At 38.7% G+C, this 27,699-nt stretch overlaps 2 protein-coding genes across 2 annotated transcripts in view; one reads left to right on the forward strand and one right to left on the reverse strand.

The window, feature by feature from the left end:
* The window catches only part of LOC311302020 (uncharacterized protein), a 187,468-nt gene that overhangs the window by 55,191 nt on the left and 104,578 nt on the right, over positions 1 to 27,699 (reverse strand). The gene's annotated exons all lie outside the window — the stretch shown is intronic.
* LOC311301933 (uncharacterized protein) overlaps positions 1,207 to 27,699 on the forward strand; it is a 36,855-nt gene continuing 10,362 nt past the window's right edge. Inside the window, exon 1 of the mRNA XM_084427351.1 lies at positions 1,207 to 1,335. Coding sequence (XP_084283477.1) covers positions 1,278 to 1,335 — 58 coding nt within the window. The 5' untranslated portion in view covers positions 1,207 to 1,277. The remainder of the gene's footprint in view (positions 1,336 to 27,699) is intronic.

Genomic DNA, 27,699 nt, shown 5'->3' on the forward strand with positions numbered 1-27,699 from the left:
AACACAGGAAACGATACATTTTCTTTATTTTTTAGAGTTTTATGATCATTGTCAGTTTCTGTACATACGAATATGTAACATGTTAATGAAGGAATAACTTTATTGCAATTAATAGTTATTATAAAGTCAAACTATATTTAGATTCACATATTATGGTGTTGTAGTTATTTGCCTGAAGAGGTTCATAACGAGAGGTTATTGAATTATTTTGTTTTATTATTGATGATTTGTTATATTGTGAGATATCTTTCAATAGAGCAGTTTTACAGGCTTTTGTCATGTATCCTGACTCAAATAATGTGTTTCTAACAGCAAACACTCAGAATAAAGTGAGATGATCTGCTGATGATCCTGAATGGCTTGTTGAATGAGTGTTGATAGTCTGAGGCTCATCAATATTAACAGATCTGCTGAAAACACTCTTTATTTCATGACAATAGTTCCTGTTTTCACCTCATTTATTATGCTGATGTCTTCAGATCTCCTGTAAATTGTCACTTAAAGATCATTTCATTGGTGTCAGCAGACTGAGGGTATTTGTTGCCTACTATATGTAGCTTTAAGAAATTCTAGTATGGTAGTCTCAGCAAAAGCATATAACAGAGGGATTTATTTGTTCTGTAAGAAGGAACTGTCTCCTATTCTCTCTATTATGAACACAGTATAAGAGTCCTCCAGGCTACAAATGTACATGTGGTAGGATAGCCAGAAACTGACCATATGACCTTGTTATTCAATGTGTCATATTCATATATGATGTAAAGTATACACACTATCTTAATGGTTAACTCGCTGTAACTCCCCTCATATATTCTTGCTATATCTTCTGAGAAAAAGATGCTAATAAACTTGAGAGATACCTTTTCTCCCTCAGCGCTGGGTTTGGCAGTGTTCATTCAATCTAATAGTAGCCTATGTTTATTTCTGTTTATGCTTTCAACTGTTTTTCTTACCATTATTTATATTTGGAAGAATTTAACTAAACCAACTCAGTAACTTATATATGTTTGATTTTGGCAGATCAACTCCTCTCACTGTAACTCATCATCAGTGAAGCTCCTCCCACTGTAACTCATCATCAGTGAAGCTCCTCCCACAGTAACTCATCATCAGTGAAGCTCCTCCCACTGTAACACATCATCAGTGAAGCTCCTCCCACTGTACTTCCCCTATAAATGCTGTAAATTCCCATCAGCTACAAGTGAAGACGAGCATCAGAGCATCAGGAAGAGCTGAAATCTGCAAAGACTGAGTTTATTAAAGAGGACAGAGAGAACATGAGTGATCCAGAACCCTGCAGAATGAAACACACTGAAGATCCTGAAGAACAAAGAGGTTGGTGTTTATTCTTCATTCATTCATGATGCTGAAGAACATTCATGTTAGAAACATTCAAGCACTTCATCACATTTAGATAAACAGTTCAACTATGACATGGCTGCAAAAGTTTATTTTTTAACAAATGGTCGGTAAAGGGAGGTTTCATATTGTCAACATCAGGTCAAACTAAATTGAAATATTTTAACTGTTTTATTTTACAACATATGGTTTACAATTTGTAACAATGTTACCAGAATTTGTGCGTATTTTTACGAACATGTATAACAAATAATAATCAGTCCAAAATGTAAATTTTCAATCTACTCTGCTTTACTGCAAACATTTGTGTTCTTTCTCACAGTGAAATTCCCTTGATCTTGTGTTTCTTGGGTCCCACTTTCACATGTGTGTAAAGTCAATGGAAGGAGAAGTTTAACGGCCCTTAACACTATATATTTTTACATTAAGCACCAACACTTCAAAAGAAGTATATTTAAAACTAGATTTCTTAGTGGTGGATTCCTATGGGGTGCTTAATGACGAATGCTACGGAATCGTGCTGACCATCATGAAAAGAGAGAGAGAATGCACATAGTAGCTACATACATCTACTGTGTTTACGGGAATACTCGGCTTGACATTTTGATATATCTCTGTGTTTATTTGGCCGTTTAGGCGCGCAACCGAAGACAAAGGCTGCTATGCTATGCTATGCGCGCGCACAGCATCCTGTCAGTAGAATCAGAGCCCGTCTTCATATTAGACATTCTCTGGTAGAATTCAGTTCTCTTTCGCGACTTATCACGCTTTTAATATTTCTTTTCAATATAAAGCACATCCTGCTCTTTTCTTTATTTCTCATTCATTCATCTTTTGTTATTAATAACTTTAAACAGAATTGTCAACTAAAATCTGCGCAAATTATCAACAATACGACACATTTATAGGATATAAAGGGACTCCGCTGCAAAAGTGAAAGTCCAACGGCACAACCCTAAATCATATCATTAACAATGATATCATTAACAATGAGTGCTTTTGGAGTAAGGGATCGAATATTCAGCAACCCAAGCTTTAGCATTTGCTCATCTGTATTACAGCTGTTTTTTATTGGTTGAACATCAATTACATTTTTAACCTTTGATGGGTTTGGACGTTTTTTGGATTTCCAAATTCGGGGAACAGACATAGGGCCCTATCTTGCACCCAGCGCAATTGACTTTGTACACCGACGCATGTTTCATTCCTATTTTGCACCCGCGCAAAGCGCGCTTTTCCCTCCACAGAAGCACGTTGCTAAACTAGGGAATGAACTTGCGCTCCCTGGGCGGTTCAGCGCATAAAAGGAGGCGTGTTCCGGCGCAAACAATCCCTGGTGCTATTTTACTGTTCCATAAAACAATTGCGCCACTGGCCAGAAAATATCCTACTCTAAAGTCAGTGGCGCGTTGCGCGTTGTTCATTATGCTATTTTAAGGGCGCATGCTTGACCATAATGTATAGAGTGCACAACACGCATACACTTTGATTCTCTAATCTACACAGAAGCAGCAGTTTTCATTTTTGCAAATCATATTATTACAAACGATAGATAGATCGATAGATAGATAGACAATTTATTATAAAAGCATACATCTAGCTTACACATTTACCCACATTATTATATACCTGTTTAACCGAAGCTAATTTGGGTGTGTTTCTCCATCCCCAATGTCACTTCTCTCTCTTTTACGGCCGTGACGAGAGCGTTGCTCTCCTCGGCTGTGAACTACTCCTGGCGCGCGCCTGGCAAATCCACCGTTATAATAGCAATACGCCAAGGAAAAAGCGCGTCTGCTCTTAAGGGGAATGTGAGATGATGCTCTGATTGGTTTATTTCACGTTACGCCCAAACCACAGCTATGAATAATGAAGCTACTTCAGACCAACTCATTTTAGATTTGCGCCAGGCGCAAGAGTCATTTATCCCGCCGGTATAATAGCAACAGCTCCGAGACCCGCCCACAAAGTTACTTGCGCTTTGCGCTTTGACACTTGCGTTTCAGATCGTTAAAATAGGGCCCAAAGTCTCTATATGATGATATCTAGGTGAAAGAGGCTCCATGTGATGGGATTTATCTGACCTTGGTGACAGTCTGTCTGCTTCCTGACCTGGTGCCCAATTTGTCATTTTTTTTATCTCTAAGACTATGAGCCATATTACTAGAGAGAAGAGCAGCACCATCCCAGGACAGATGTATACCATCTCTTTTCAACAGGTCAGGTCTGCCCCAAAAACTTTTCCAATTGTCTGTGAATTCTATATTATTATGCGGACACCAATTAGACAGCCAACCATTGAGTGAATACAATCTACTAACAATCTCATCACTCCTGCGAACAGGAAGGGGGCCAGAGCAAATTACAGTGCTTGACATCATACTTGCGAGTTCACACACCTCTTTAATATTAATTTTGGTGATCTCCGACTGGCGGAGTCGAACATCATTAGTGCCGACGTGAATAATGATCTTAGAGAATTTACGATTAGCATTAGCCAGCACTTTAAAATTTGCGTTGATGTCAGGCGCTCTGGCTCCCGGCAAACATGTGACTATGGTGGCTGGTGTCTCTATTTTTACATTCCGTGTGATTGAATCACCAATTACTAGGGCACAATCAACAGAATTCTCAGTGGGTGTTTCACTGAGCGGGGCAAATCGATTTGTTATGGTAATCGGAACGGAAGAATGGTTTTTTGATCCGCGACTAGAGCGATCCCTCACTGTCACCCATTTACCTTGCTGCTCAGGCACTAATTTAGCTGGAACCGCACCATGTAAAGAGTTCACGCTAGGTGCATCCAAAATAGTATCTAAAGCTCTAGCACTCTTACTATCCTCAATTAAAGTTTGGATGCGTGTCTCTAGTTCTGAAATCTTCTCTGCTAGCCTGACTGTCTCCTTGCATTTATCACATATAAATCCTATATTGCCGACAGAGAAGGCTATGCTAAACGTGACATGAAGTGCAGGTGACAATAACAGGACAAGACATTACTCAACGTGTTTGCTGACTGATTTTTACTCACCTGGGCTTTTTATGAACTCAAAGGCGCGAGCGCGCAAGAGAAAATAAATAATAAATAACTGAGCGCACGGGTTGCGCGTTAACAGGCTAGCGAATTACTAGCGTGCTGTTCTAATAATAACGGAAGCTAGCGATATTTAGTAGTATAAACAACTAGAAATTATAGTAAATGATGGTTCAAAACAGAGAGAAATACGAGGCTATACGGAGCTTATAGCACTGAAGCAAACAAACTCACAGCAGGCAGCGAGGCAGACAGGTCCTTTCAATTGTATTTTACAATAAGAGTTTTACTGTCGTTTCAGACCCGATGGAAGAGAGCGAGGAGAGTGAAGAACTGAGTGAAGTGGAGGAGGAACATCATCTCCAACCTGGAGGAAATCCTTTGAGTCGCTTAAAAACTAAACAGACATTTTTAAAGAAAAGAAGAGCCAAGAAATCTTTTACCTGCACTAAGTGTGGAAAGAGTCTCACAACCAAACATAGTCTTGAATGTCACATGAGGATCCACACCGGAGAGAAGCCGTTCACCTGCACTCAGTGTGGAAAGAGTTTCACAAACAAACGACGTCTTGAGATTCACATGAGGATCCACACGGGAGAGAAGCCGTTCTCATGTGATCAGTGTGAAAAGAGATTCTCAGACAAACAAGATCTTAAGATTCACATGAGAATTCATACAGGAGAGAAGCCACATGAATGCAATCAATGTGGGAATAGTTTCAGTCAATCATCATCCCTTAAGAAACACATGAGGATCCACACTGGAGAGAAGCCGTTCACATGTGATCAGTGTGGGAATAGTTTCAGTCGATCTTCACACCTTAATGTTCACATGATGATCCACACCGGAGTGAAGTCGTTCTCATGTGATCAGTGTGGAAAAACATTTCTTAGTGCATCACACCTGAAGTCACACCTGACAGTTCATACGAAGGAGAAGCCGCATTCATGTTCTGTGTGTGGAAAGAGTTTTTCACTGCTGTCTAATTTACATACACATGAGAAAACTCACACTAGTGTAAGAGAGTACATGTGCTTTGAGTGCGAGAAAACTTTTGCTACAAGGATACATTTAAAACAGCATGAGAGAATCCACTCTGGAGAAAAACCTTACAAGTGTTCACACTGTGACAAGAGATTCAGTGACTCATCATCTCGGAAATCACATGAGAGGATCCACACTGGAGAAAAACCTTACAGGTGTTCACACTGTGACAAGAGATTCAGTCATTCATCAAATCTGAGATCACATGAGAGGATCCACAGCAGAGAGAAGCCGCACACGTGTGATCAGTGTGGAAAGAGTTTCTCTTTTAAAAGTCACCTGAAGCGACACAGGAAGATCCATGCAGTGGAGAAACCACATCACCTCAGTCTGAGATCACGGTAAGTAGATCATCTTTATGTGCTGAGAAACAAAAGCTGCTTTTCCACCTATGGAAAAGGTTCCAGTTGTGTTTCCACTTGAGCCTGGTACGGCACGGCACAATTACAACCGTTCTCGGCCCTGAACTCTGGGCACGCTTGGCTAACCGTGCAGAACCGTGATGGCTGAATGTGTTTACTAGTGGTGGAAATTTGGATTCTTTCCAGAGATTCGTTCATTTTCAGTTCGTTCACCAAAATGATGCGTACATTGATTTGTTCAGTGACAATTTCTTCATATTACATAAATACACCAGCAGGGGGCGAAAAAGCATCTCTTATGTGTCCACGAACGTATTTACTTGTAACAATAAAAATTATTTGGCTTTATTAAAATGTGTTTCTCATTTACTTATTAAATGAATAAAATAAGTCAAAATCAGTGGTTCAGATGACCAAAGCACAAAGGTTTTCTTGCATTTAACATTTTAATTGTTTGGTCAGATGTTTGGTCAGACATTTACATATTCATAAATCTGGGATTATGTTAAACGTTGAGTAATGTTCTATGTTAAATATGAATATATAAACAATCGTATGTGCACAGTACCTATGACTGTGTTTTGCATCAGCTTTCTGCTGATTGCTGAATGAGATTGACTCGCATGCTAATGACCGACCTACCCGGTACTCGCCTGGTATTACACGCCCCTTCACAGCCTGAACTGGAATGCTATTGGCTGACACTACTCAAATGAGACCTAACCAATACTGCCAATTTTTTTTATTGTTTTACATTGAAGGGGGTGGATTGAAATCCACTGCTGCTTCAATGTATATGTAATGAGTGATTATAATCAAGGTATTAATCAATGTTTTTCCTTCTAAATATCACATGGGTTGAATTACTTCTCTGGAGATTTTACTTTGTTATGGAAGTTACCAGTGTGATTACTGAAATGTTCTTTTCATGTATTTTTTAATGTCTGTATTTGATATCTGAATGCATTAACAGTGCTTGCTTATTTATCCCAGCTTCCAGAAATTAAATAGGGACTGGTTTTATGTTTGAGAAAGGTCTTCAACGTGTTAAAACATATAGGGGTCATTAAAGATTATAGTTTAAGGGACCATTTCTCAGTTAAAGCCTTATTTTACATTTAGACTAAAGTGTCCAATATCCTTGAGAAAAAGAACTTGTTATCTTGATGTTTGGAGACGAGACTCCTGTTTATAGTTAGAGCCTGGCCAAATCCAACCTTGGAAAAGCTGTGTGTCGGTGTGTGTGTTAGTCTTCTTGCTTACAGGTTAAGGAACCTCTGGCATTGTTGGAGATTGACTGAGTTGTTGTTCGGGACATGCTGGCACCCAGCAACCCAAATCTGTGACCTGGAAGGTTACGACGTGCCTGACTTCAGGGTCCGGGTGTCAGATGCATAATCTATGGAGATATGCTTCAGTCTATCTGTATATGTGTGGATAATGACTATGTTTATCTGTTTCTTAGCCAATGAGAATAATTCAGCCTGTAAGCAATGACGTAGCTTAGACCTTGGAAATGGTATAACTGCTGTGATCTTTGTAACTGTAAGCGGGGCGGCCTACGAACGCCTGTGTTAGTCTTGAAGCTGAACTTCTGCTGATGAAACTGCAAACTATATTCAGTAAAACTTTTATTCAATTTTTTATAATTCTGACTCCGGGTCTTCTTTCAAACATCTGGTCCTTGGGCCCTTAACCCCTAACAACGTGAAGGACTATAATGCATTAAGAGCTCGCTCAAGTACTGCGGAGCTAAACCATTTAGTGCTTTGTAAGTAATCAGCAATATTTTAAAATTTATACGATGTTTAATAGGGAGCCAATGCAGTGTTGACAGAACTGGGCTAATATGGTCATACTTCCTGGTTCTGGTAAGAACTCGAGCTGCTGCGTTTTGGACCAGCTGTAGTTTGTTTATTAAGCGTGCAGGGCAACCACCCAGTAGAGGCTCTGGGGCTCTGGGGCTCAGGTCAGGAAGCAGACAGACTGGCTTAACCGACTGTCTGCTAGCGGCCTCGCGTCACCAAGGTCAGATAAATCCTATCACATAGAGCCTCTTTCACCTAGCTATCATCATATAGAGACTGTGTCTGTTCCCCGAATTTGGAAATCCAAAAAACGTTTAAACCCAACTAAGGTTAAAAATTTAATTGATGTTCAACAAATAAAAAACAGCTATAATACAGATGAGCAAATGCTAAAGCTTGGGTTGCTGAATATTCGATCGCTTACTTCAAAAGCACTCGTTGTTAACGATATGATTTCAGATAATAACCTAGATGTGCTGTGTTTGACAGAAACCTGGCTAAAACCAAACGATTACATTACTTTAAATGAATCAACCCCGCAAGATTACTGTTATAAACATGAGCCTCGTCTGAAACGCAAAGGGGGTGGTGTTGCTGTAATCTATAGTAATAGTTTCAAAACCACTAAGAAATCAAGTTTTAAATATAATTCTTTTGAAGCATTGGTGCTTAATGTAAAAATATATAGTGTAAACGATAAATCACGTTTGAGATTTGTGCTGGCTACTGTATACAGGCCACCAGGGCACCATACAGACTTTATCAAAGAATTTGCGGACTTTCTATCAGAATTAATTTTGACTGCAGATAAAGTACTAATTGTTGGTGATTTTAATATACACATCGATAATGAAAAAGATGCATTGGGATTGGCATTTAAAGACATTGTAAATTCAATTGGAGTTAGACAACACGTGTCAGGACCTACTCATCGTCGTAATCATACTCTAGATCTAATATTATCACACGGAATAGATGTGGATGCTGTTGAAATTCTGCAGCAGAGCGATGACATCTCAGATCATTATCTAGTCTCGTGTAATTTGCATTTAGCCAAGGCTGCAAAGCCGACTCCGTGTTCCAAATATGTGAGACCTATCACTTCTGCTACTAAAGATTGCTTTATTAATAATCTTCCTAATCAGTTTCATCATCTCAGCATCTCAGATAGCTTAGAAGAACTAGATATTACAACAGAAACGTTTAACTCTCTCTTTTCCAGCACTTTAGACACAGTTGCTCCGTTGCGCTTAAAGAAGATTAAAGAAAATAGTCCAACGCCGTGGTACAACGAGCACACTCAGGCCCTTAAGAGAGCAGCCAGAAAAATGGAGCGCAACTGGAAGAAAACAAAACTAGAGGTATTTCGCATTTCATGGAAAGAGAGCTCAATTACTTACAGAGAGGCTTTAAAAGCTGCTAGATCTGCTTATTTTTCAACCCTATTAGAAGAAAATAAACATAATCCTAGGTATTTATTTGAAACGGTGGCTAAACTAACGAAAAATAAAGCTTCAAGCACCGAAGTTTCCAAGCAACACAGCAGTAATGACTTTATGAACTTCTTCACTTATAAGATTGATAATATCAGGGACAAAATTATAACTATGCAACCGTCTACTACAGTATCGCATCAGGCAGTGCATTGTAGTCTCCCTGAGGAAAAATTTGATTCATTCGTTGCTATAGGAGAGGAAGAATTTACTAAACTCATTAAATCATCTAAATCTACAACATGTATGTTAGACCCTATACCGACTAAGCTACTGAAAGAAATACTTCCAGAGATCATAGATCCTCTTCTTAATATCATTAATTCGTCTTTGTCTCTAGGATACGTACCAAAAAACTTTAAGCTGGCTTTGATTAAACCGCTTGTTAAAAAAACGCAACTTGATCCTTCAGAATTAGTCAATTACAGGCCGATCTCGAATCTACCTTTTCTGTCAAAGATATTAGAAAAGGCAGTATCCTCACAACTGTGTTCCTTTCTTGAAAGAAATGATATCTGCGAGGATTTCCAGTCCGGATTTAGACCGTACCATAGTACCGAAACAGCTCTCGTTAGAGTCACAAATGATTTGCTCTTATCATCCGATCGTGGTTGTATCTCTCTATTAGTGTTACTCGATCTTAGTGCTGCGTTTGACACCATCGACCACAACGTTCTTTTAAATAGATTAGAACATTATGTTGGCATTACGGGAAATGCACTAGCATGGTTTAAATCATACTTATCTGACCGTTATCAGTTTGTAGCAGTAAATGATGAGATGTCTCATCGATCACAAGTTCAGTATGGCGTACCACAAGGCTCAGTACTAGGACTGCTGCTGTTCACTCTGTACATGCTACCCTTAGGAGATATCATTAGGAAACATGGCATTAGCTTTCACTGTTATGCCGATGATACTCAGCTCTATATTTCTTCAAAACCTAACGAAACTTATCAATTCACAAAATTAACGGAATGCATAGCGGATATAAAAAATTGGATGACTTGTAATTTCCTACTTCTAAATTCTGAAAAAACAGAGTTTCTAATTATTGGACAAAAAACTTCCTCACGTAATAACCTAGAATACTGTCTAACACTTGATGGCTGCTCTGTTAAGTCTTCGTCGTCGGTTAGGAACCTGGGTGTGCTCTTTGATACCAATCTTTCATTTGAAAGTCACGTGTCTAGTATCTGTAAAACTGCATTTTTCCATCTTAAAAATATATCTAAATTACGTCATATGCTCTCATTGACAAATGCGGAACAATTAGTTCATGCGTTCATGACCTCAAGGCTAGATTATTGTAATGCTCTACTAGGTGGTTGCCCCGCACGCTTAATAAACAAACTACAGCTGGTTCAAAATGCAGCAGCTCGAGTTCTTACCAGAACCAGGAAGTATGACCATATTAGCCCAGTTCTGTCAAAACTGCATTGGCTCCCTATTAAACATCGTATAAATTTTAAAATATTGCTGATTACTTACAAAGCACTGAATGGTTTAGCTCCGCAGTACTTGAGCGAGCTCTTAACGCATTATAGTCCGTCACGTCTATTACGATCTCAAAATTCCGGCCAGTTGATTATACCTAGAATATCAAAATCCACTGCTGGCGGTAGATCCTTTTCCTATTTAGCACCAAAACTCTGGAACAGTCTTCCTACCATTGTCCGGGAAGCAGACACACTCTGTCAGTTCAAAGCCAGATTAAAGACACATCTCTTTGACCTAGCTTTCACATAATACATTATAGACTTCTATAATTTAATGTTATGCTGCATAGATTAGGTCAGCCGGAACCGGCAACACTTCCCAAAAATCCTGATGTACTCGTTACATCATGAGAAGAATGGCATCTACGCTAATTTTAGTGTCTGTGTTTATCCCAATGTTTTTCCTGCAGCCTGCCGGATCCGGGCCGTATCCAGATCTGACGAAGGACCTTCACCTGGACCGATGACAACGCAGTGCTGAAGTGCCAACTAGTCTCTCCCTATGGAGGATCCCACTACCACTCTACAGATAAGGCGTTGTCGGGAAAATTCGTCTTGCGGTCCTACCCCAAAGCAACAAATAAAATAAAATTCCTTATCAAAATTTATAAGGAAAGACAAGTATTTTGTTTAGGCTTGGCTTGTAGGGAATTCCAAACCTGCGTATATTCTAACGCACATAACTATAGAACCCATTCTAAATTCGCATGTGACCGCCATCAGCGTTTCTCACAGGTTCGCGTTTAAAGTCTGTGTAGAGAGAATGGTGTCGTCTTAGCGGCCCCTAATTTAATAACAAATGATCATTGCGACGGAACCAAATCAATTAAAACTAACTTTAGATGGAAATAACTTAACTCTGCTGTAAAGCCGAAACAATCTCTGTTACCTTAAATTATACGCTTATCTCTGTAAAGCTGCTTTGAGACAATCTACATTGTTAAAAGCGCTATATAAATGAAGATGACTTGACTTGACTAGAGCATTACAATAATCTAGCCTTGAGGTCATGAACGCATGAACTAATTGTTCCGCATTTTTCAATGAGAGCATATGGCGTAATTTAGATATATTTTTAAGATGGAAAAATGCGGTTTTACAGATACTGGACACGTGACTTTCAAATGAAAGATTGGTATCAAAGAGCACACCCAGGTTCCTAACTGACGACGAAGACTTAACAGAGCAGCCATCAAGTGTTAGACAGTATTCTAGGTTATTACGTGTGGAAGTTTTGTGTCCAATATTTAGAATCTCTGTTTTTTTTTTTTCAGAATTTAGAAGCAGGAAATTACTAGTCATCCAATTTTTTATATCATCTATGCATTCCGTTAATTTTGTGAATTGGTAAGTTTCGGTAGGTTTTGAATAAATATACAGCTGAGTATCATCAGCATAACAGTGAAAGCTAATGCCATGCTTCCTAATGATATCTCCTAATGGTAGCATGTACAGAGTGAACAGCAGCGGTCCTAGTACTGAGCCTTGTGGTACGCCATACTGAACTTGTGATCGATAAGACATCTCTTCATTTACTCCATGCTAATGCAATTCCACTAATGCCAAGATCATTTTCGAGTCTATTTAAAGGGCACCTATTATGCAAAATTCACTTTTACATGGTGTTTGAACATAAATGTGTGTTGGCAGTGTGTGAACAAAACCAACCTAGAATGATAAAAATCCACCCAGTGGTTTTTTTACAATCTCAATAAATCATAAGCACTGTCTCAGAATGAGCTGTTCTCAGATTCTATGCAGTGTGACGTAGAATTGCACAGGCCCCTCCCACGACTGTTGATTGACACTGGAGTTTGAGCATAGACCCGCCCTGAGTGAGCTGGACACAGAGTCCTCCATTGTTTTCGACGCATTGCCGCTGTAGACAAGAATGTCTCCTAAGCGATTGAGGTATTTTGTTGTTGGATGTAAGAATGAACGTAGCAGTCTTCATTTACTCTCGTTGTTACTTGAGGATGGATCTGTACTGTTTGTGATCCAGGCATCCAGCTTACGGTCTATGGAGGAGCGACAGGACTAACGTTACTGACCACGGCAGAAATGAAAGTCAGAGCACCCACTTTTTGACAGCTCTTCGAGTCATTTTACGGATATAAGGTTTACCAGTTTATTAAGCACCCACTGAAAAGGTGTGTATTATATATTTGTTTACTGTTAGTTGTAACAAGTGTTTTGTGTACATCGCAGTGTATGTTGATGATAATAAAAGGGAGAGAGAGAGTTTATGGATAAGACTTTAATGCGCACTTCTTATACTGTTTATTCAGCTCTTACAGTGATTCTCTGGAGTAAAACTAACGCTTCATCTTTTGTGTGATGTACAATAAACTTCACTTGAACTCATCAGTATATTTTGGTCATCATTCGGACGGGGTCTGCCACAGCAGGTTTGTATTAATAGTGGATAAAAGCAGATGACAAATAAGTTATAACCGTAATTAAACTAAACTATACCTATTCTATCTCCATACAGCATATATTCTCTGGCTCTGTGGGCATTATTGTTCGAATCCGAATGAAATGAACACCGCAACTGAGAGTTTCTGTTCTGATATTATCAGATGAGATCGTCCTAGCTCTGAGCGCGAGCTCGTGAGGCTCCGCCCCCTGTGTGGACAGCAGCGGTTCATTTGCATTTAAAGGGATACACACTAAAACAGCACTGTGGCGAGCACGACGAGGTCGAGGGCCGTGGGAGGACGGCGCGAGGCCGGTGGCGTGATTGATAATGAGCGACACGTGCGCGACGCACCGGTCTCGCATCTCTCACGGAGGAGCGGAAGCATAAAGGAGGAACGACGACAGTGAAGAGCGAGAGAGGAACAGGCCTGTGTTTTATTTGATGTTCTGTGTTGCCAGCAGTCGTCCGTGAGGGGCTGCTGGCTTTTACTTTCATTTTTGTATTTGTGTATTTATTTATTAAATATGTTTGAATGTCCGCCGGTTCCCGCCTCCTTCTTCCCATAACATCTGAACCCCGTTACATTGGTGCCGAAACCCGGGAAGAAGGAGGGACACGCTGTCGGAGAGCCCTCGCTGCTGGGAGGAATCGCGGTGCTGAGGAGGTCGGGCAGCACGAGGGAGCGTCGGCCGCCGATTGCTGCCCGAGGCGATGGTGCTGGATCGAAAGAAGATCAGGTGGGACGGAGAGCTCGCTGCCGTCCTCCTGGGTCAAGGAGGGATGGCTGCCATCCGCGAGGGAGCGGAGGAGTCGCTCCCGTTCGCCGTGGGCCGGAGCCTGTTGCCGTCGGCCATGATGGGGGCGGAGCAGGGGACGGGAGGCTCGCTGCCGGCTACCCTCGACAGGAGGAGCCATCGCCGTCCGCCAGGAGGCGGAGGAGCGTCGAGCCGTCCCCCAACGGATGTCCAGTACCATCGCATGGCACCGAGAGTGAGTCTCTCAGCTGGTTGAGGGCCGAGCGGCAGTGTGTCCGGGAACCGGATCAAATATTTTTTTTTTCTTTTTTTTTTCTCTCCCCTCTCTCGTCTGTCGCTCCTCATGCTTTCGTCTCCTGTACTCTCGCCTCGTCTGTCCATACCCCCAGGTACCGCAGCCGCCGTGATCGGTCCTCCCGGGGAGGGGGGGGGGGAGTAGGCGCAGCCTCGGTGGTACCCCCCGGCCTGCGAGGGGCGATGGGGGTATGTGGCGAGCAGGACGAGGTCGAGGGCCGTGGGAGAACGGCACGAGGCCGGTGGCGTGATTGCAAATGAGCGACACCTGCGCGACGCACCGGTCTCGCATCTCTCACGGAGGAGCGGAAGCATAAAGGAGGAGCGACGACAGTGAAGAGCGAGAGAGGACAGGCCTGATTTTTAGTTCATGTTTTGTTTCTGTTTGTGTTGCCAGCAGTCGTCCGTGAGGGGCTGCTGGCTTTTACTTTTTCATTTTTGTATTTGTGTATTTATTTATTAAATATGTTTGAATGTCCGCCGGTTCCCGCCTCCTTCTTCCCATAACATCTGAACCCCGTTACAAGCACGTTTTTCTGAGCCCCAAAATATGACAATTTAAACATGCTGTAAAAAATTATCTGTAGGGTATTTTGAGCTAAAACTTCACACACACACTCTGGGGACATCAGAGATTTTACATCTTGTGAAAAGAGTCATAATAGGTGCCCTTTAAAAGAATGTTGTGGTCAATGGTGTCAAATGCAGCACTAAGATTGAGTAACACTAATAGAGAGATACAACCACGATCGGATGATAAGAGCAAATCATTTGTGACTCTAACGAGAGCAGTCTCGGTACCATGGTATGGTCTAAATCCGGACTGGAAATCCTCACAGATATAATTTCTTTCAAGAAAGGAACACAGTTGTGAGGATACTGCTTTTTGTAATATCTTTGACAGAAAAGGCAGATTCGAGATCGGCCTGTAATTGACTAATTCTGTAGGATCAAGTTGCGTTTTTTTAAACTAGCGGTTTAATCATAGCCAGCTTAAAGGTTTTTGGTACGTATCCTAGTGAAGGGTTGGGGTCAGAATCCCTTGTCTCTTCAATTTAAATTTACATATATCCTTTTGAATGATTACTTTATTCTTATTAACAGTTCAATAAACAAGTATATGCTGTTTATGATGTTATCATAATCATTTCTATATTCATTGAATGAATCAAATATATACCCATATGATTTCTGTGAATGTTTAACAATTTTCTTTGCATTCCAATGGATGCCCTTGATTTGTGTTCGCATGCAAGGGCCCTTTTGATAATAATTCTCTTGAAATACAGAGAGCGGCGAGAAGGACTTTGTACTCATGTGTTGCTTATACCTTCATATATCTGCATCTATATATATATTTCTTGGTTGACTTGTATAAGTTCAAGGGTCAATTTATAATACATAAATTTGCCTGACTTTTAATTAATTGTACATCCTCATGTGCATTTCTCTAAGGAGTAAAGGGGGATATTATCGTTCCTGCTTTCCGAGGAGTGAAATGTTTTATCAGCCTGTTATGTTGGACTGCTCTTCTGATAATGAGCTCAGGCCTTCTTCAGCCTTGAAGAGAACTGTTGTTCATTGGTGCTGTGTGTGTGTGTGTGTGTGTGTGTGTGTGTGTGTGTGTGTGTGTGTGTGTGTGTGTGTGTTTGATATTCTTTGCAGGTTCTTAACACTGTGATATACGACGTATAGACACGAAGACGCTTTTCTCGGACCCTGAAAGGTCACCATGGTATTAAATCTTGGAATTGCGGGTGAAATGAGAAATAGCGACACCGTCGGCAGAGGGAAGAAACACGTGAAAGTGTGTGAAACTGTAGACCGTTGTGTAAAAGAAATGGCAATACTGCCTCTCATAAATAACATGAAGACTTCACAAAGCAAGTCTTACAATTCACAGCCGACACGAACACCCGTTTGATCGATCTGCAGTGTAAAACAAACAAAAGCAAACGAAGATTACAACAGAAATGCAAATTAACACATATTTGCACAAAGAAAAGTGAAATATGTTCTGCAATAATATTGGCATGTTATGCAATTCATCCTCATAACACATCTGTAGCTTGTCAAATGGATGGTAATAAAATGCCATGATGCCGTCACAATGCGTAATGACGTGAGTGAAGTTACGTTTCTTGGTTTTCCTCTCTGTGTTTGCCATGATTTCGCAATTGATGAATATTAACTTGTGGGCGTTTCACGGAATATTTATGGGCAACTATGGGCGTGACATGAAGCTGCAAAAGCTGCGCTACATTTAGAATTGATTGTGATTTATTAAGGGAAAACTGCGTAGGATGTGCGTGCGCACGGTTTTATAAATCCGAATATTTCTGTGCGTACGCATGTCCTATGTTTCATCTGTACGCCACTTTTGACGCAAATCCTACGCAAAGTTTTATAAATGAGGCCGCTGGTCTTCTTTCATCATATCTGGTCCTGGGTCTGATAACTGTACCCCCTTACACTAGAGACAAAGATGAATTAATGATATTAAGAAGAGGATCTATGACCTCTGGAAGCATCTCTTTCAGTAGCTTAGTCGGAAATAGGGTCTATGATACATGTTGTCGATTTAGATAAATTAACGTGTTTGCAAAATTCTTCCTCTCCAATAGCAATAAATGAATCAAATTTTTCCTCGGGGAGACTACAATGCACTGCCTGATGCGATACTGTAGTAGACAGTTGCATAGTTATAATTTTGTCCCTGATATTATCACTCTTATAAGTGAAGAAGTTCATAAAGTCATTACTGCTGTGTTGCTTGGAAACTTCGGTGCTTGAAGCTTTCTTTTTCGTTAGTTTAGCCACTGTTTCAAATAAATACCTGGGATTATGTTTATTTTCTTCTAATAGGTTAGAAAGGCTCAACCCGGGGTTTGGGTAGAAAAAATAACACAAGATTTGAATGTAGTGATGGGAAAAACCAAGCTTTTATTATTCACTGTTTTGAAACATTGAAAAAACGCCACACGCTGGTCAGAATAGTGTAAATGCAACAAAAACTCAGGCCAAACATGCATAAAAACACCTTTTACAAACCATTGCATTCGATTAAATCAATTAAATGCAATCAACAAATCATTTAATATCATAAATATTAAGGATCTGTATAATGTGGGTTTTTAATGCTCAGCTAAACAGGCCAATAAGAGACTATTAACTATTATTAAGCAGTGAATTTTCTTTTCCCTGGACATGTCTGGCCAGGATTTCGAGATTGCCCAAAATGTCCAGGATTCGGCTTTTGCTTTCTACATTCGCCATTCATTATGTGTACATTATTTGACACTGACACGTATGTGCCAGCTTTGCAGGTCATGCATTCAGCTTCAAACGGATCCTGACTGATACGAAAACACAGGAATTTAAGCAATGCTAAAACGCACATAAACCGATCACTTGTTTAGCGTTCATGTACGTTAAACACTACATTCAGATTCACAGATTTGAATGAATTCCGATTGAAACAACACCTTGTGCATGTAAACATAATGAATAGCGACGGCAGAAAGCAAAAGCCGAATCCCAGGGAAAAAGAGGACGTTGCATGGTCACCCTGGAGACATTGATACGTGCTTTACATATACTGTCCTGTATCCAGGGCAGGACTTAGGGTGGTGGGGGCCCCTGGGCTTGAGTCACTTTCGGGCCCTACCTTCTATACATTACTTTAAATAGAACAAAATGATACATACACAAGCTATGTATTAGAGCTACACAATTCTGGATAAACTGAGAATAAAAATAGAGATCACGATTCTGAACAAACAACTAAACAAAATAACATAATTTATGTTAATTGCTGAAGTCTATTAAAAATGTTTAATTAATCTGAATTATTTAAAAAAAAACTTGGGTTTGAATGAATGATTCAATTCCTCAATCAAATACACTTGTTTCAATAGATGAATCAGCATTTTTGAACGAATCTCCTGAATGAACGATTCAATGACAAATGTTTTTTTTAAAGTCATTTGTCGCCATCTGGTGGCGTAACAATATAATCGATCCAATCGTTATCTGAAGTGCAAAGCTACGTTCAAAAGGTGACTGGTACCGTAGACAGTGTTACATGTTAAAAAAACGTAATAATTTATTTATATGACCACTGATTGAAGCTTGAAAAAGTTTTTTCCAATAAATAAATAATGATTAAAAAAAAGTTCAAAGTGATCATGTTTATTGCAATGCACAAATGTCTTGGTCAGAATGAGAATAAAACACTTATTTACCTGGAAAACATTATGTTTTGATTGTGGCATTTCTTTGAGATTTAGAATCCAGTATTCCTATAGGCTAATTATTGTTTCTTTTATGAATTGAATAAAGAACTCTGTCTCGTATTCTGTCCAAACGATCCATGTAGGCTACTTTTGTGTCCATTCGTTTTTCCTTTTTTAACCCGTAATTGAAAAACGGTTGTTGTTTTTTTAAAACGCAAAGTTGAACACCAACATTTTAATTTGAACTGGCTACACCAACTGCTGCGCAAAAAATTAAATAGACGAATTTTCTGATTTTTGTTTATGACTTTTTGCCCCTTTATTAAACATTTAAAATATTCACAGATTAATATGGAAAACATGTCGATTTTACTGGTTTTCTAAGGCCAAATTAGAGCCTGGAATTGGTGTTTTTCCCCCGCAGTGCTGAATGAGAAGAGCCATTAATATTAGCCTATTTAAAAACTATTGTTTTGGCTAAAATCACATCTCCATCTCCGCTGTTAAGCAGATGCGCTTTTAGAGAGAAATGCACATTTCATACGGAGTAATCAGAAGGTATTAGCTCTCGATTCAAATTTGTTCGTTTTAAAGTGGACATTTCAAGCTTTAGCCTACATAGGCTATTATGCTTCAGTTCTCGCGCTCCAGTTTACGGAGATCATGAAAGTGCGTCTGATTGTTTTATTTTATTTTACAAAAGCACAACGTTTTCTTGTTATTGTGAGTTTACACAAATAAAAGTAGTTGAGAATAATGTATTATTATTTTCTGAAAATGGAAAATGCAAGTGTTCTAAATGTTCTAAATGCCGAGAACATCATTATAGAGTAGCACAACATACACAACAATTAAAATATAACCTATCTGAGGTTCCTAGAACAATTAATATGCAACATGCCAAGCCTAGTCAAAGTTTAGAGGTAATATTAAATATTCATTAAAGGTACAATATGTAATATTTTTGCATTAAAATATCCCAAAATATCAAGGCCAGTGTTATATATTTTGTTAAGTTGATTACTTACAATATCCCAAATGTTTCTGGACAAATGCGGAAGTTGTAGTTGTAGCGTCTATCAAGCAACAAACGTTAGCTTGTTTCGTGCAGTCGTTATGCAACACAATTATTCTTTACCGATTGCAGCTGGTTCTGTCGACAAAGCATGCTTAATTTTATATTTTCCAAATGTAGCAATCGGTAATAGTTATGTTTATGTAAGGAAAGTATTATTGCTTTAGGTTTGTGTTTAATTATTGACATTGTTTATCACGTCTGGTGTTTATGGCCATGTAAATAAATATAGCATGTGTTATACATAAAGATTAATCAGTATTTTGGCAAATGATGTGGGTATGTTCGAATGTACTTTTACAACAATTGTTTAGATCACGTAAAACTTGCCGCGTTATCACAACAATGAATTCGACATACAGTAACATCTATGATAACCAATTTAGTATTAAACTTTACTTTTCTTGCGGTTAATTCATTTTCATTAAAATAAAAGTGTGATGAGGTTCAAGAGTCAGGAAGGAAGAAGACAGGGGTCGGCGTGACTGGGACTCGTACTTTATTAAAATAAAGCAAAACAAACAAAAGTCGTGCACAACGCGCATTCACCGTGGACACCGCGACGGCACAAAACAGTTCAAAAATGAGAGCTCGGATCCACCGCTTTTCTTTCTCTGCGTCCAATTTTCTCTTCAGTCTCTCGTACGAGTTCTCAGTCTCTCTCTCTCTCTCTCTCTCTCTCTCTCGCTCTCTCTCTCGTTCCAGCACGGTCTCTCCACGGCAATTACTGCAATAAGACACAGGTGTTCGTCACCTACTTACAGGGACGGACTGAGGCTAAAAAACAGCCCTGGACTTTCTCCCAAATAGGCCCATCATCCGGCCATTTGCCCCTAGCCGTGCGACAGACACTATAGCCAGGATGTCCTGATACTATAGCCTATGCCACAATACTGTAGACAAGGTATTCACAGCAAGTAACATCTCAAAACCAATGATGATTATTGGGGTTCTGTTTATTAATGAAGCCTCACTCAGCCTTCAGATAAAAAACAAAAATGTGCAATGCCATAAAATACAAATAATAAAGTGTCACTGGCTACAGAAACCCCAAATTACACAAACTTGTAATTATAAAACATAGTTACTATTTACCAGGGTCCAACCTTTTTGTGTGCGAGGGCTACCTCAAGGGATAAAATAATCTAGAAGGGATTTTTGTTTGTTATAGGCTACTCAATAATATTTATTATATACATAACATGGTGGTGCTTTTTTACTTTTCACCATCTTATGCGATATAATCAAATATCTTGATATTCTGTTTAAGACTTATAAGCATAAAAAAAAAAAAAATCAACAATTCCTGAAAAATTATTAAAGTATTTATAGATTTTTTTGTTGATTTTCTATAAACCTATTATATGTGTTATCAAAAACAGTAACCCAAACATTTAGTATAAATATAAATGCAAAAATAAATAAACTGCCATAACTTCTAAACAAAAACATTACTGCATAACATTTAATACATTTATACAGCATTTTTAATATTAATACAGGCACATTTCTGCCAAAAAAAGATTGTTTTACTACAGTTTTACTACAGTTAATTCATAAGTTGTGGAGTGAAATGTCTTCTGACTGGTTTGTTCTTGAAACAATGTTTCGCCTGTTTTTTGCGTCAATATGTTGAGAATATCAGCGCTGTTTCATCTGGCTTTTAAAGAAGCTTAAATCAAAATGTCATCAGTGGGTTTATAAGAGAGATAGAGAATTCTGCGCTGAATTGAACTGCTTCTCAGTGAATCGCGCAGCTCTGTGTAATAATGTTCGCGGCGCGTGATCGAGATCAGCCCGCACAGCTGCTTTGGCCGCGATCGCTGTTATTTGGCCCGAGCTGATAATGCTCTGCGCTGCTTAGATTAGATCAAACAAGTTTCGTTCCGCTTTTTGAGCGTTTGCCATTTGATGTTTCTCATACTTATGAGTATAATAAATACTTATTTCTGCTTCTATCGAACGTCTTTGCTGTTGGTTTCTTTCTCCTCTTCCACTTCTTCTTCTCCTTGGCGGCCACGGCCAGTGCGGCCAGCCCACCGGCCGTTCTGTGATTCTCCAGAACACACAGATGGCCAGTCCGCCCCTGCCTACTTACGTCCCGCTCGTCTCGTTTCTCTCTCTCCCGTTACAGACCGCGCTGAACCACGCCCCCCTTGCCACAAAAAGCATGTCATTAAATGCAACATTTATAAAAATAGGACTTTACCTCATCCATGAACATGATTTTTTGATTCCCGTCTGACTGATTTACATCCACGGTGGAGTTGAAAACGACAGTTCCCATCATTCCACGCTCCTTCACATCGTCATCAAGCCGTTGTTGTTGTTTAGAATGTAGCGCCCTCTAGCGGCAGAAAATCGTGCATATTGTACCTTTAATTACAGTATGTGCTCTATCACCATAATTGTGTAATCAGTGTTGTGTAATGCAGTACTAACTAATTAATTAATTACTGTAATTTAATTACTTTTTATTCTAAAAGTAAAATAAGGAATTAATCTTTAAAAATAGTACAGTAATCTTATTACACTGTTGAAGATGTAATTAGTAGCTTTTAGTAGAATAAAGTAGAAGTTGCGTGAATACAGTCTTCTGTAGAAGTATTTTTATTTCAGTGTTTTTTTCTTTAGTAAGGAAATTATTCTGACTATTTTGTGCTTCACTTGAAAAAGTTCCTTTCACCTTTAGTAACTGGAGTCACTTCAGTTCTAAAATAATAATAATGGAAGGCAACTAGTAAAGCTGAATCTGCGTGGCCCTGATTGGCTGCGGGGGTGTCACGTACGCGCGTGGCCGCGTGCTTTGGAGGCCGATGACGTCACCGCTCGCTCGCGCCGTCTCTTCCGTCATTGAGAGATTCGGCGTCGAGGAGAGCAGTTCACGGTATTTCTCATATTTACACAACCATCACACACACTTTATACAGTTTGATTAAGCGACAGGCTCATTTCTGTATTGTTTTCATCGATCACAGCGATACTTGTGCGTCTTTTCTGGCGTCTTCCTTCTGAAATAAACATTTAGTGCAGCAGCAGCGAGCATGAGGAGAATATGTTGAGTTCATTCAGACCTGAGCGAGTTTGTGTTCGTTTGTGTGATTGTCTCGATGTTTGGAGTGAGAACTGTTACTGAATGTCCAAGTTAAAGTTTGAGATCTGTGAGGGGAATCGATCCCAGGTGTTGCTGTTGCCGTTTTCATGTTTACCTTTATTTATTTGTCGACATTTATCTTTGGCAGATTACATTTATTTATTAAAATTGATGTAGACACTTTATATTGCCCCTGTATGAGTAATGAATGTGGGAAATATCAAATCTATACATTCATGGGAATATTAAGTTTGACACAGGAAACGTTACATTTTCTTTATTTTTTTTTAGTTTTATGATCATTGTCAGTTTCTGTACATACAATTATGTAACATGTTAATGATGGAATTACTTTATTGCAATTAATAGTTATTGTAAAGTCGAACTATATTTAGATTCACATATTATGGTGTTGTAGTTATTTCCCTGAAGAGGTTCATAAAGAGAGGTTATTTAATTATTTTGTTTTATTATTGATGATTTATGTTATATTGTGAGATATATTTCAATATAGCAGTTTTACAGGCTTTTATCATGTATCCTGACTCAAATAATGTGTTTCTAACAGCAAACACTCAGAATAAAGTGAGATGATCTGCTGATGATCCTGAATGGCTTGTTGAATGAGTGTTGATAGTCTGAGGCTCATCAATATTAACAGATCTGCTGAAAACACTCTTTATTTCATGACAATAGTTCCTGTTTTCACCTCATTTATTATGCTGATGTCTTCAGATCTCCTGTAAATTGACACTTAAAGCTCATTTCATTGGTGTCAGCAGACTGAGGGGATTTGTTGGCTACTTTATGTACCTATAATTTCTGTTTTCATGATTTTGTTCTGGTTTTCTTACCATTATTTATATTTGGATGAATTCAAATTATTTATATTATTTTCTCTGATGCTCGTCTTCACTTGTAGTTGATGGGAATTTACAGCATTTATTGGAGAATTACTGTGGGAGGAGCTTTACTGATGATGTGATTACAGTGGGAGGAGCTTCACTGATGATGTATTCCAGTGTGGGAGGAGCTGATCTGCCAAAATCAAAAATATAAATCACTGAGGTTTTTTTTATAATAAATGACACTTCTAAGCATTTATGTCTGTCTATCTATTAATCGTACAGTAACTGATGCCAATTCATTAATTATTTTTATTATTTTTATTGCTAATCCTAACATTATTCTGCTTCTTCATTAAAATACAGGTATCTAGAAACATAGAACATGAGTGATCCAGAATCCTGCAGAATGAAATACACTGAAGATCCTGACGAACAAAGAGGTTGGTGTTTATTCTTCATTCATTCATGATGCTGAAGAACATTCATGTTAGAAACATTCAAGCACTTCATCACATTTAGATAAACAGTTCAACTATGAAACGGTACAGAATGTTCTGGGTTTTCTTCTACAAATGGTCAGTAAAGGGAGGTTTGAGACCTTTTTATATTGATTGTCAAAATTAGATCAAGCTAAATACTGTTTTAACTGTTTTATTTTACATTTATTTTATATCTGGTTCCCAAGTAGCAGCAGCATTTTAGTCATTTTCAACATAGTTTACAAAATATTTATTTTTAGGAATAGTCAGTAAACACCAAGTTACTGATAAAGTTGTATTTGTCAAATATCATACAAGTTATTCATAGTTATAGAGAGTCTTCTTACAGTAACTTTGGTAACAGGGTTGATGAATACAGTCAATGCTACAGTTTGTGTAAAAACTGAGACAATGGATTGAGATTATTTTCTTGTCTTCCCATCATGCAGTAGAAAGAGCCCAGATGATGTCACTTCCTGTGTGTCACAGTTTTAAGAAATACTGTGTTTTTAAAAGGAGGAAAATCATGTCAGGAGTAACAGGGTTGAGTGAAACATGTAGGACACAGATAAAGATAATAATAATAAGCCAGTTAAATGAATGGAAGTCAGTGCAAGGAAAAGTCTAGTGTGACCGGCCATTAATAATTAAAACGTTTTAGTCAAATAAATATCAATCTCAAAGTTGGTGTCAAAATATGGCAGTATTGTATATTTTAATGTTAATATCATGTTAGATAATTGTGTCATTGATCAAATATATTCAATAGTTCTTGCTAAAGAAACATGGGATTCGTGCCTAGTCAAGTCAAGTCATCTTCATTTATATAGCGCTTTTAACAATGTAGATTGTTTCAATGCAGCTTTACAGAGATAAATGTATAATTTAACCCTCTGAGGGCGCCGGCACGTTTTGCTGGATTTTCTTCACATAGTAGCACAATAAACTTAAATTACTCCGTCATTTATGGTCATACAGAAAAAAGAAATATGAAAAAGGAATCTGTGATATTTCTACTTTTATATGTGTCCACTTACAATCAAATCAAAACATTGTGCTTTTTTAAAATAAAGAAAATAAACAGGGTGTGCTTTCTGCCTCTCCGTCGCGGTGAACTTTTTTTTCTTGAGCACGTCTATAAACTGAAACAAAACTCAACGAATACTTGTCACACATTTATGAGCCATATATCTTTATAAACATTTAAGTGTGTACTTTTAAATGATCAGATTCAAACTGAAAACAAATATTCTCTGTTTAAGTAATTTGTATAAAACCATCAAGATGTCCAGTTTCTCAAACCCTTGCTCATAATTTTTAATTTGACCACGCCCACGCGCGCAAAAGAGATTCACATGCAAATCTCCACATGGAACGCAAACGCGCTCGTTACCTCAAAAACAAAGCACCAAACTTCACATGTCTCTGCTTTTCGTGGAGTTTGGAAGACACGCCGTGAGCTTACATTGGAATTACCTCAGAAGAAGAATGCGATTTGAAGACAAGAAAGATGTGGTAAGAAATTCTTAATTATTAGTTAATGTTACTGTTGCATAAACTTCACATTGCAGTTGAACTGTTGCTAGATATATGGTGAATATTATAATATTTAGACCCGTGTTTACTATTAAATACTGTGTTTGTGGATATCTGCTCAAACATAGATATGTATAATATGGTAACCATAATGTTTCATATTTTGGAGCGCGTTGTGCATTTTAGTGTTTCATATATTGGAGCGCGCTGTGCGTTTGAAAAGCAAAACACACCTAACATTAGGCTTCATGTTTTACTCCAACCTCATTTCATATCATAACGAATGGAAACATTTGAAGTAACATATGATAATCAATATATTTTTCTCTAGCGTAGTTGTTAATGAAGTGTTGCTTTTGAAAGATTTATAGGCTGCTATAGGTTTGCTATATATTTGTGTGTGTGTGTGTATTCTGTGAATTTTAAAAAGCAATTTTAACCAGAAAAATATCAAATCTATTCCCAAAATTGTGCAGCCCTATAGTTTCTCTTGATATCAGCATGTTCACAGGTTTTTTTTTTTTTTTTTACAGGGATCAGATGCCCCACTGAGGAGTCCTGCTGACTTCAACATTCACATGAGTCTCTATGGTAAAGTGAAAATCAAACACCTTGGAAATGAGAGGTATGTACAATGTTTTTAGGAATGGCACAACAGTCTCCGTCTTTGGATCATTGTTTTCAATAGTGTGCTTTTTGTCATTTGTTGTGTATCTTTGGATTATGTTGTGTTGTAAATAAATCCAAACAATCAAAAAAACATTATTTTTTAAATCTCCTCATTCTTTGTGCAAGGTTGCTCAGAATGACGGGCCTGATAGCTCCTAATAGGGCCATTAGGGGAGGGTCTTTGTCTTTCTCAGGTGTGAAATCCATACGTATTAATGATGTGTTTACGCCTCTTCGCATAAAGCTTTCTTACACAAAACACGTCTTACAAATTTTAAATCAATATATTGTCTTATCTGAATGAGCAGTTTTGGAGCAAATATTCTAGGCTACGTCATACAATTTTCAAAAGTCTTGTGAAGAAATAATCAGTATGGGTTTCATGGCCTTATTTCAGTGACAATTGTTTTTTGTATTTTCACAAACCACGCATATGGTTTGCACGCATTCGCAAACCATAAATGTCGTTATCTCAAAACTACAAACTTTTACACACATGCTGCTGATGGCACAAATGTCAGAGCATGTCAGAACACCTCCAGGGCCAGAAAACACCTCAGACCCCTGGAGTGGGCACTTGATTGGTTGGGTCCTTACATGCACTTCGTGAGGCACACACGCATACTAGCACACACACGCAAGGTCTCTCTCTCGCTCCCTCTCTCTGCCGTGCGCGCTCTTGATCGCTAGCTCTAGATTCCTGGAGATTTTAACTAATCCTGCTTCAGACTAGCTAAAAGAGGTTGATAGTTGGCTTTATAAAGCTCTTTAAAGTTCTGCGTAAACCAGACCCCCAGATATTTAAACTTTGTCGTGGTGATCTTAAAAGGGATTGAAGAAGAGAGCACATCTGGAATCATGGAGCCAATTGGCATAAGCTCACTCTTTTGATAATTAACTTTATAACCAGACAGCTGGCCAAATTCATTAAGTAAATTTAACAAATTTGGAAGGCTTGAGGATGGGTCAGAAATGTACAAAAAAGGTGGTTGGCCGCACACTGATCCACTCAGACTAAAAGTCTACAAAAATATTTTTTATTTTATCAATTGCATCGTGCAAAAAAGTGCAAAGTGCATGTGAGTTAAAAACAGAGTAGACACAAGCAAACGTTTCAGCACATTTCTATCTTCAGTGCTCCAAAATGTACAACAACATATCGTCCGCATATAGAGATACTTTGTGCTCAAAATTTCCCCTCCACATCCCCTTGATTTTAGTAGATATCTTGAAGGCTATGGCTAGGGGCTCAATTGCAATTGCAAAGAGGAGTGGCGATAGAGGACAGCCCTGCCTTGTACCGCGCTTTAGCTAAAAAAAAAGTGATATGTTATTGTTAGTACATACAGCAGCAAATGGGGCTGAATTTAAAAGTTTAATCCAAGACATAAAGTTGGATCCGAAACCAAACTTTTTAAGAGTACAGAAGAGAATAACTTCTGAAGTATTAGTCGAAGAAGAGCTATAAATTATATTTGCAAGACATCGGGTATTAAAGAAGGAATGTCGACTTTTAATAAAGCCCGTTTGGTCAGGTGAAATGACCACTGGAAGAACATCTTCCATTCATCAGGCCAGGACCTTGGCTAAGATCTTAGTGTCAGTATTCAAAAGCGAAATCGGGTGGTATGAGCTACATTCTAAGGGGTCCTTCTCCTTTTTAAGAATCAGAGAAATAACTGCTTGATGCATA

This window comes from Rutilus rutilus (genome assembly GCF_951802725.1).
Source record: "Rutilus rutilus genome assembly, chromosome: 1".
Classification (NCBI taxonomy): domain Eukaryota; kingdom Metazoa; phylum Chordata; class Actinopteri; order Cypriniformes; family Leuciscidae; genus Rutilus; species Rutilus rutilus.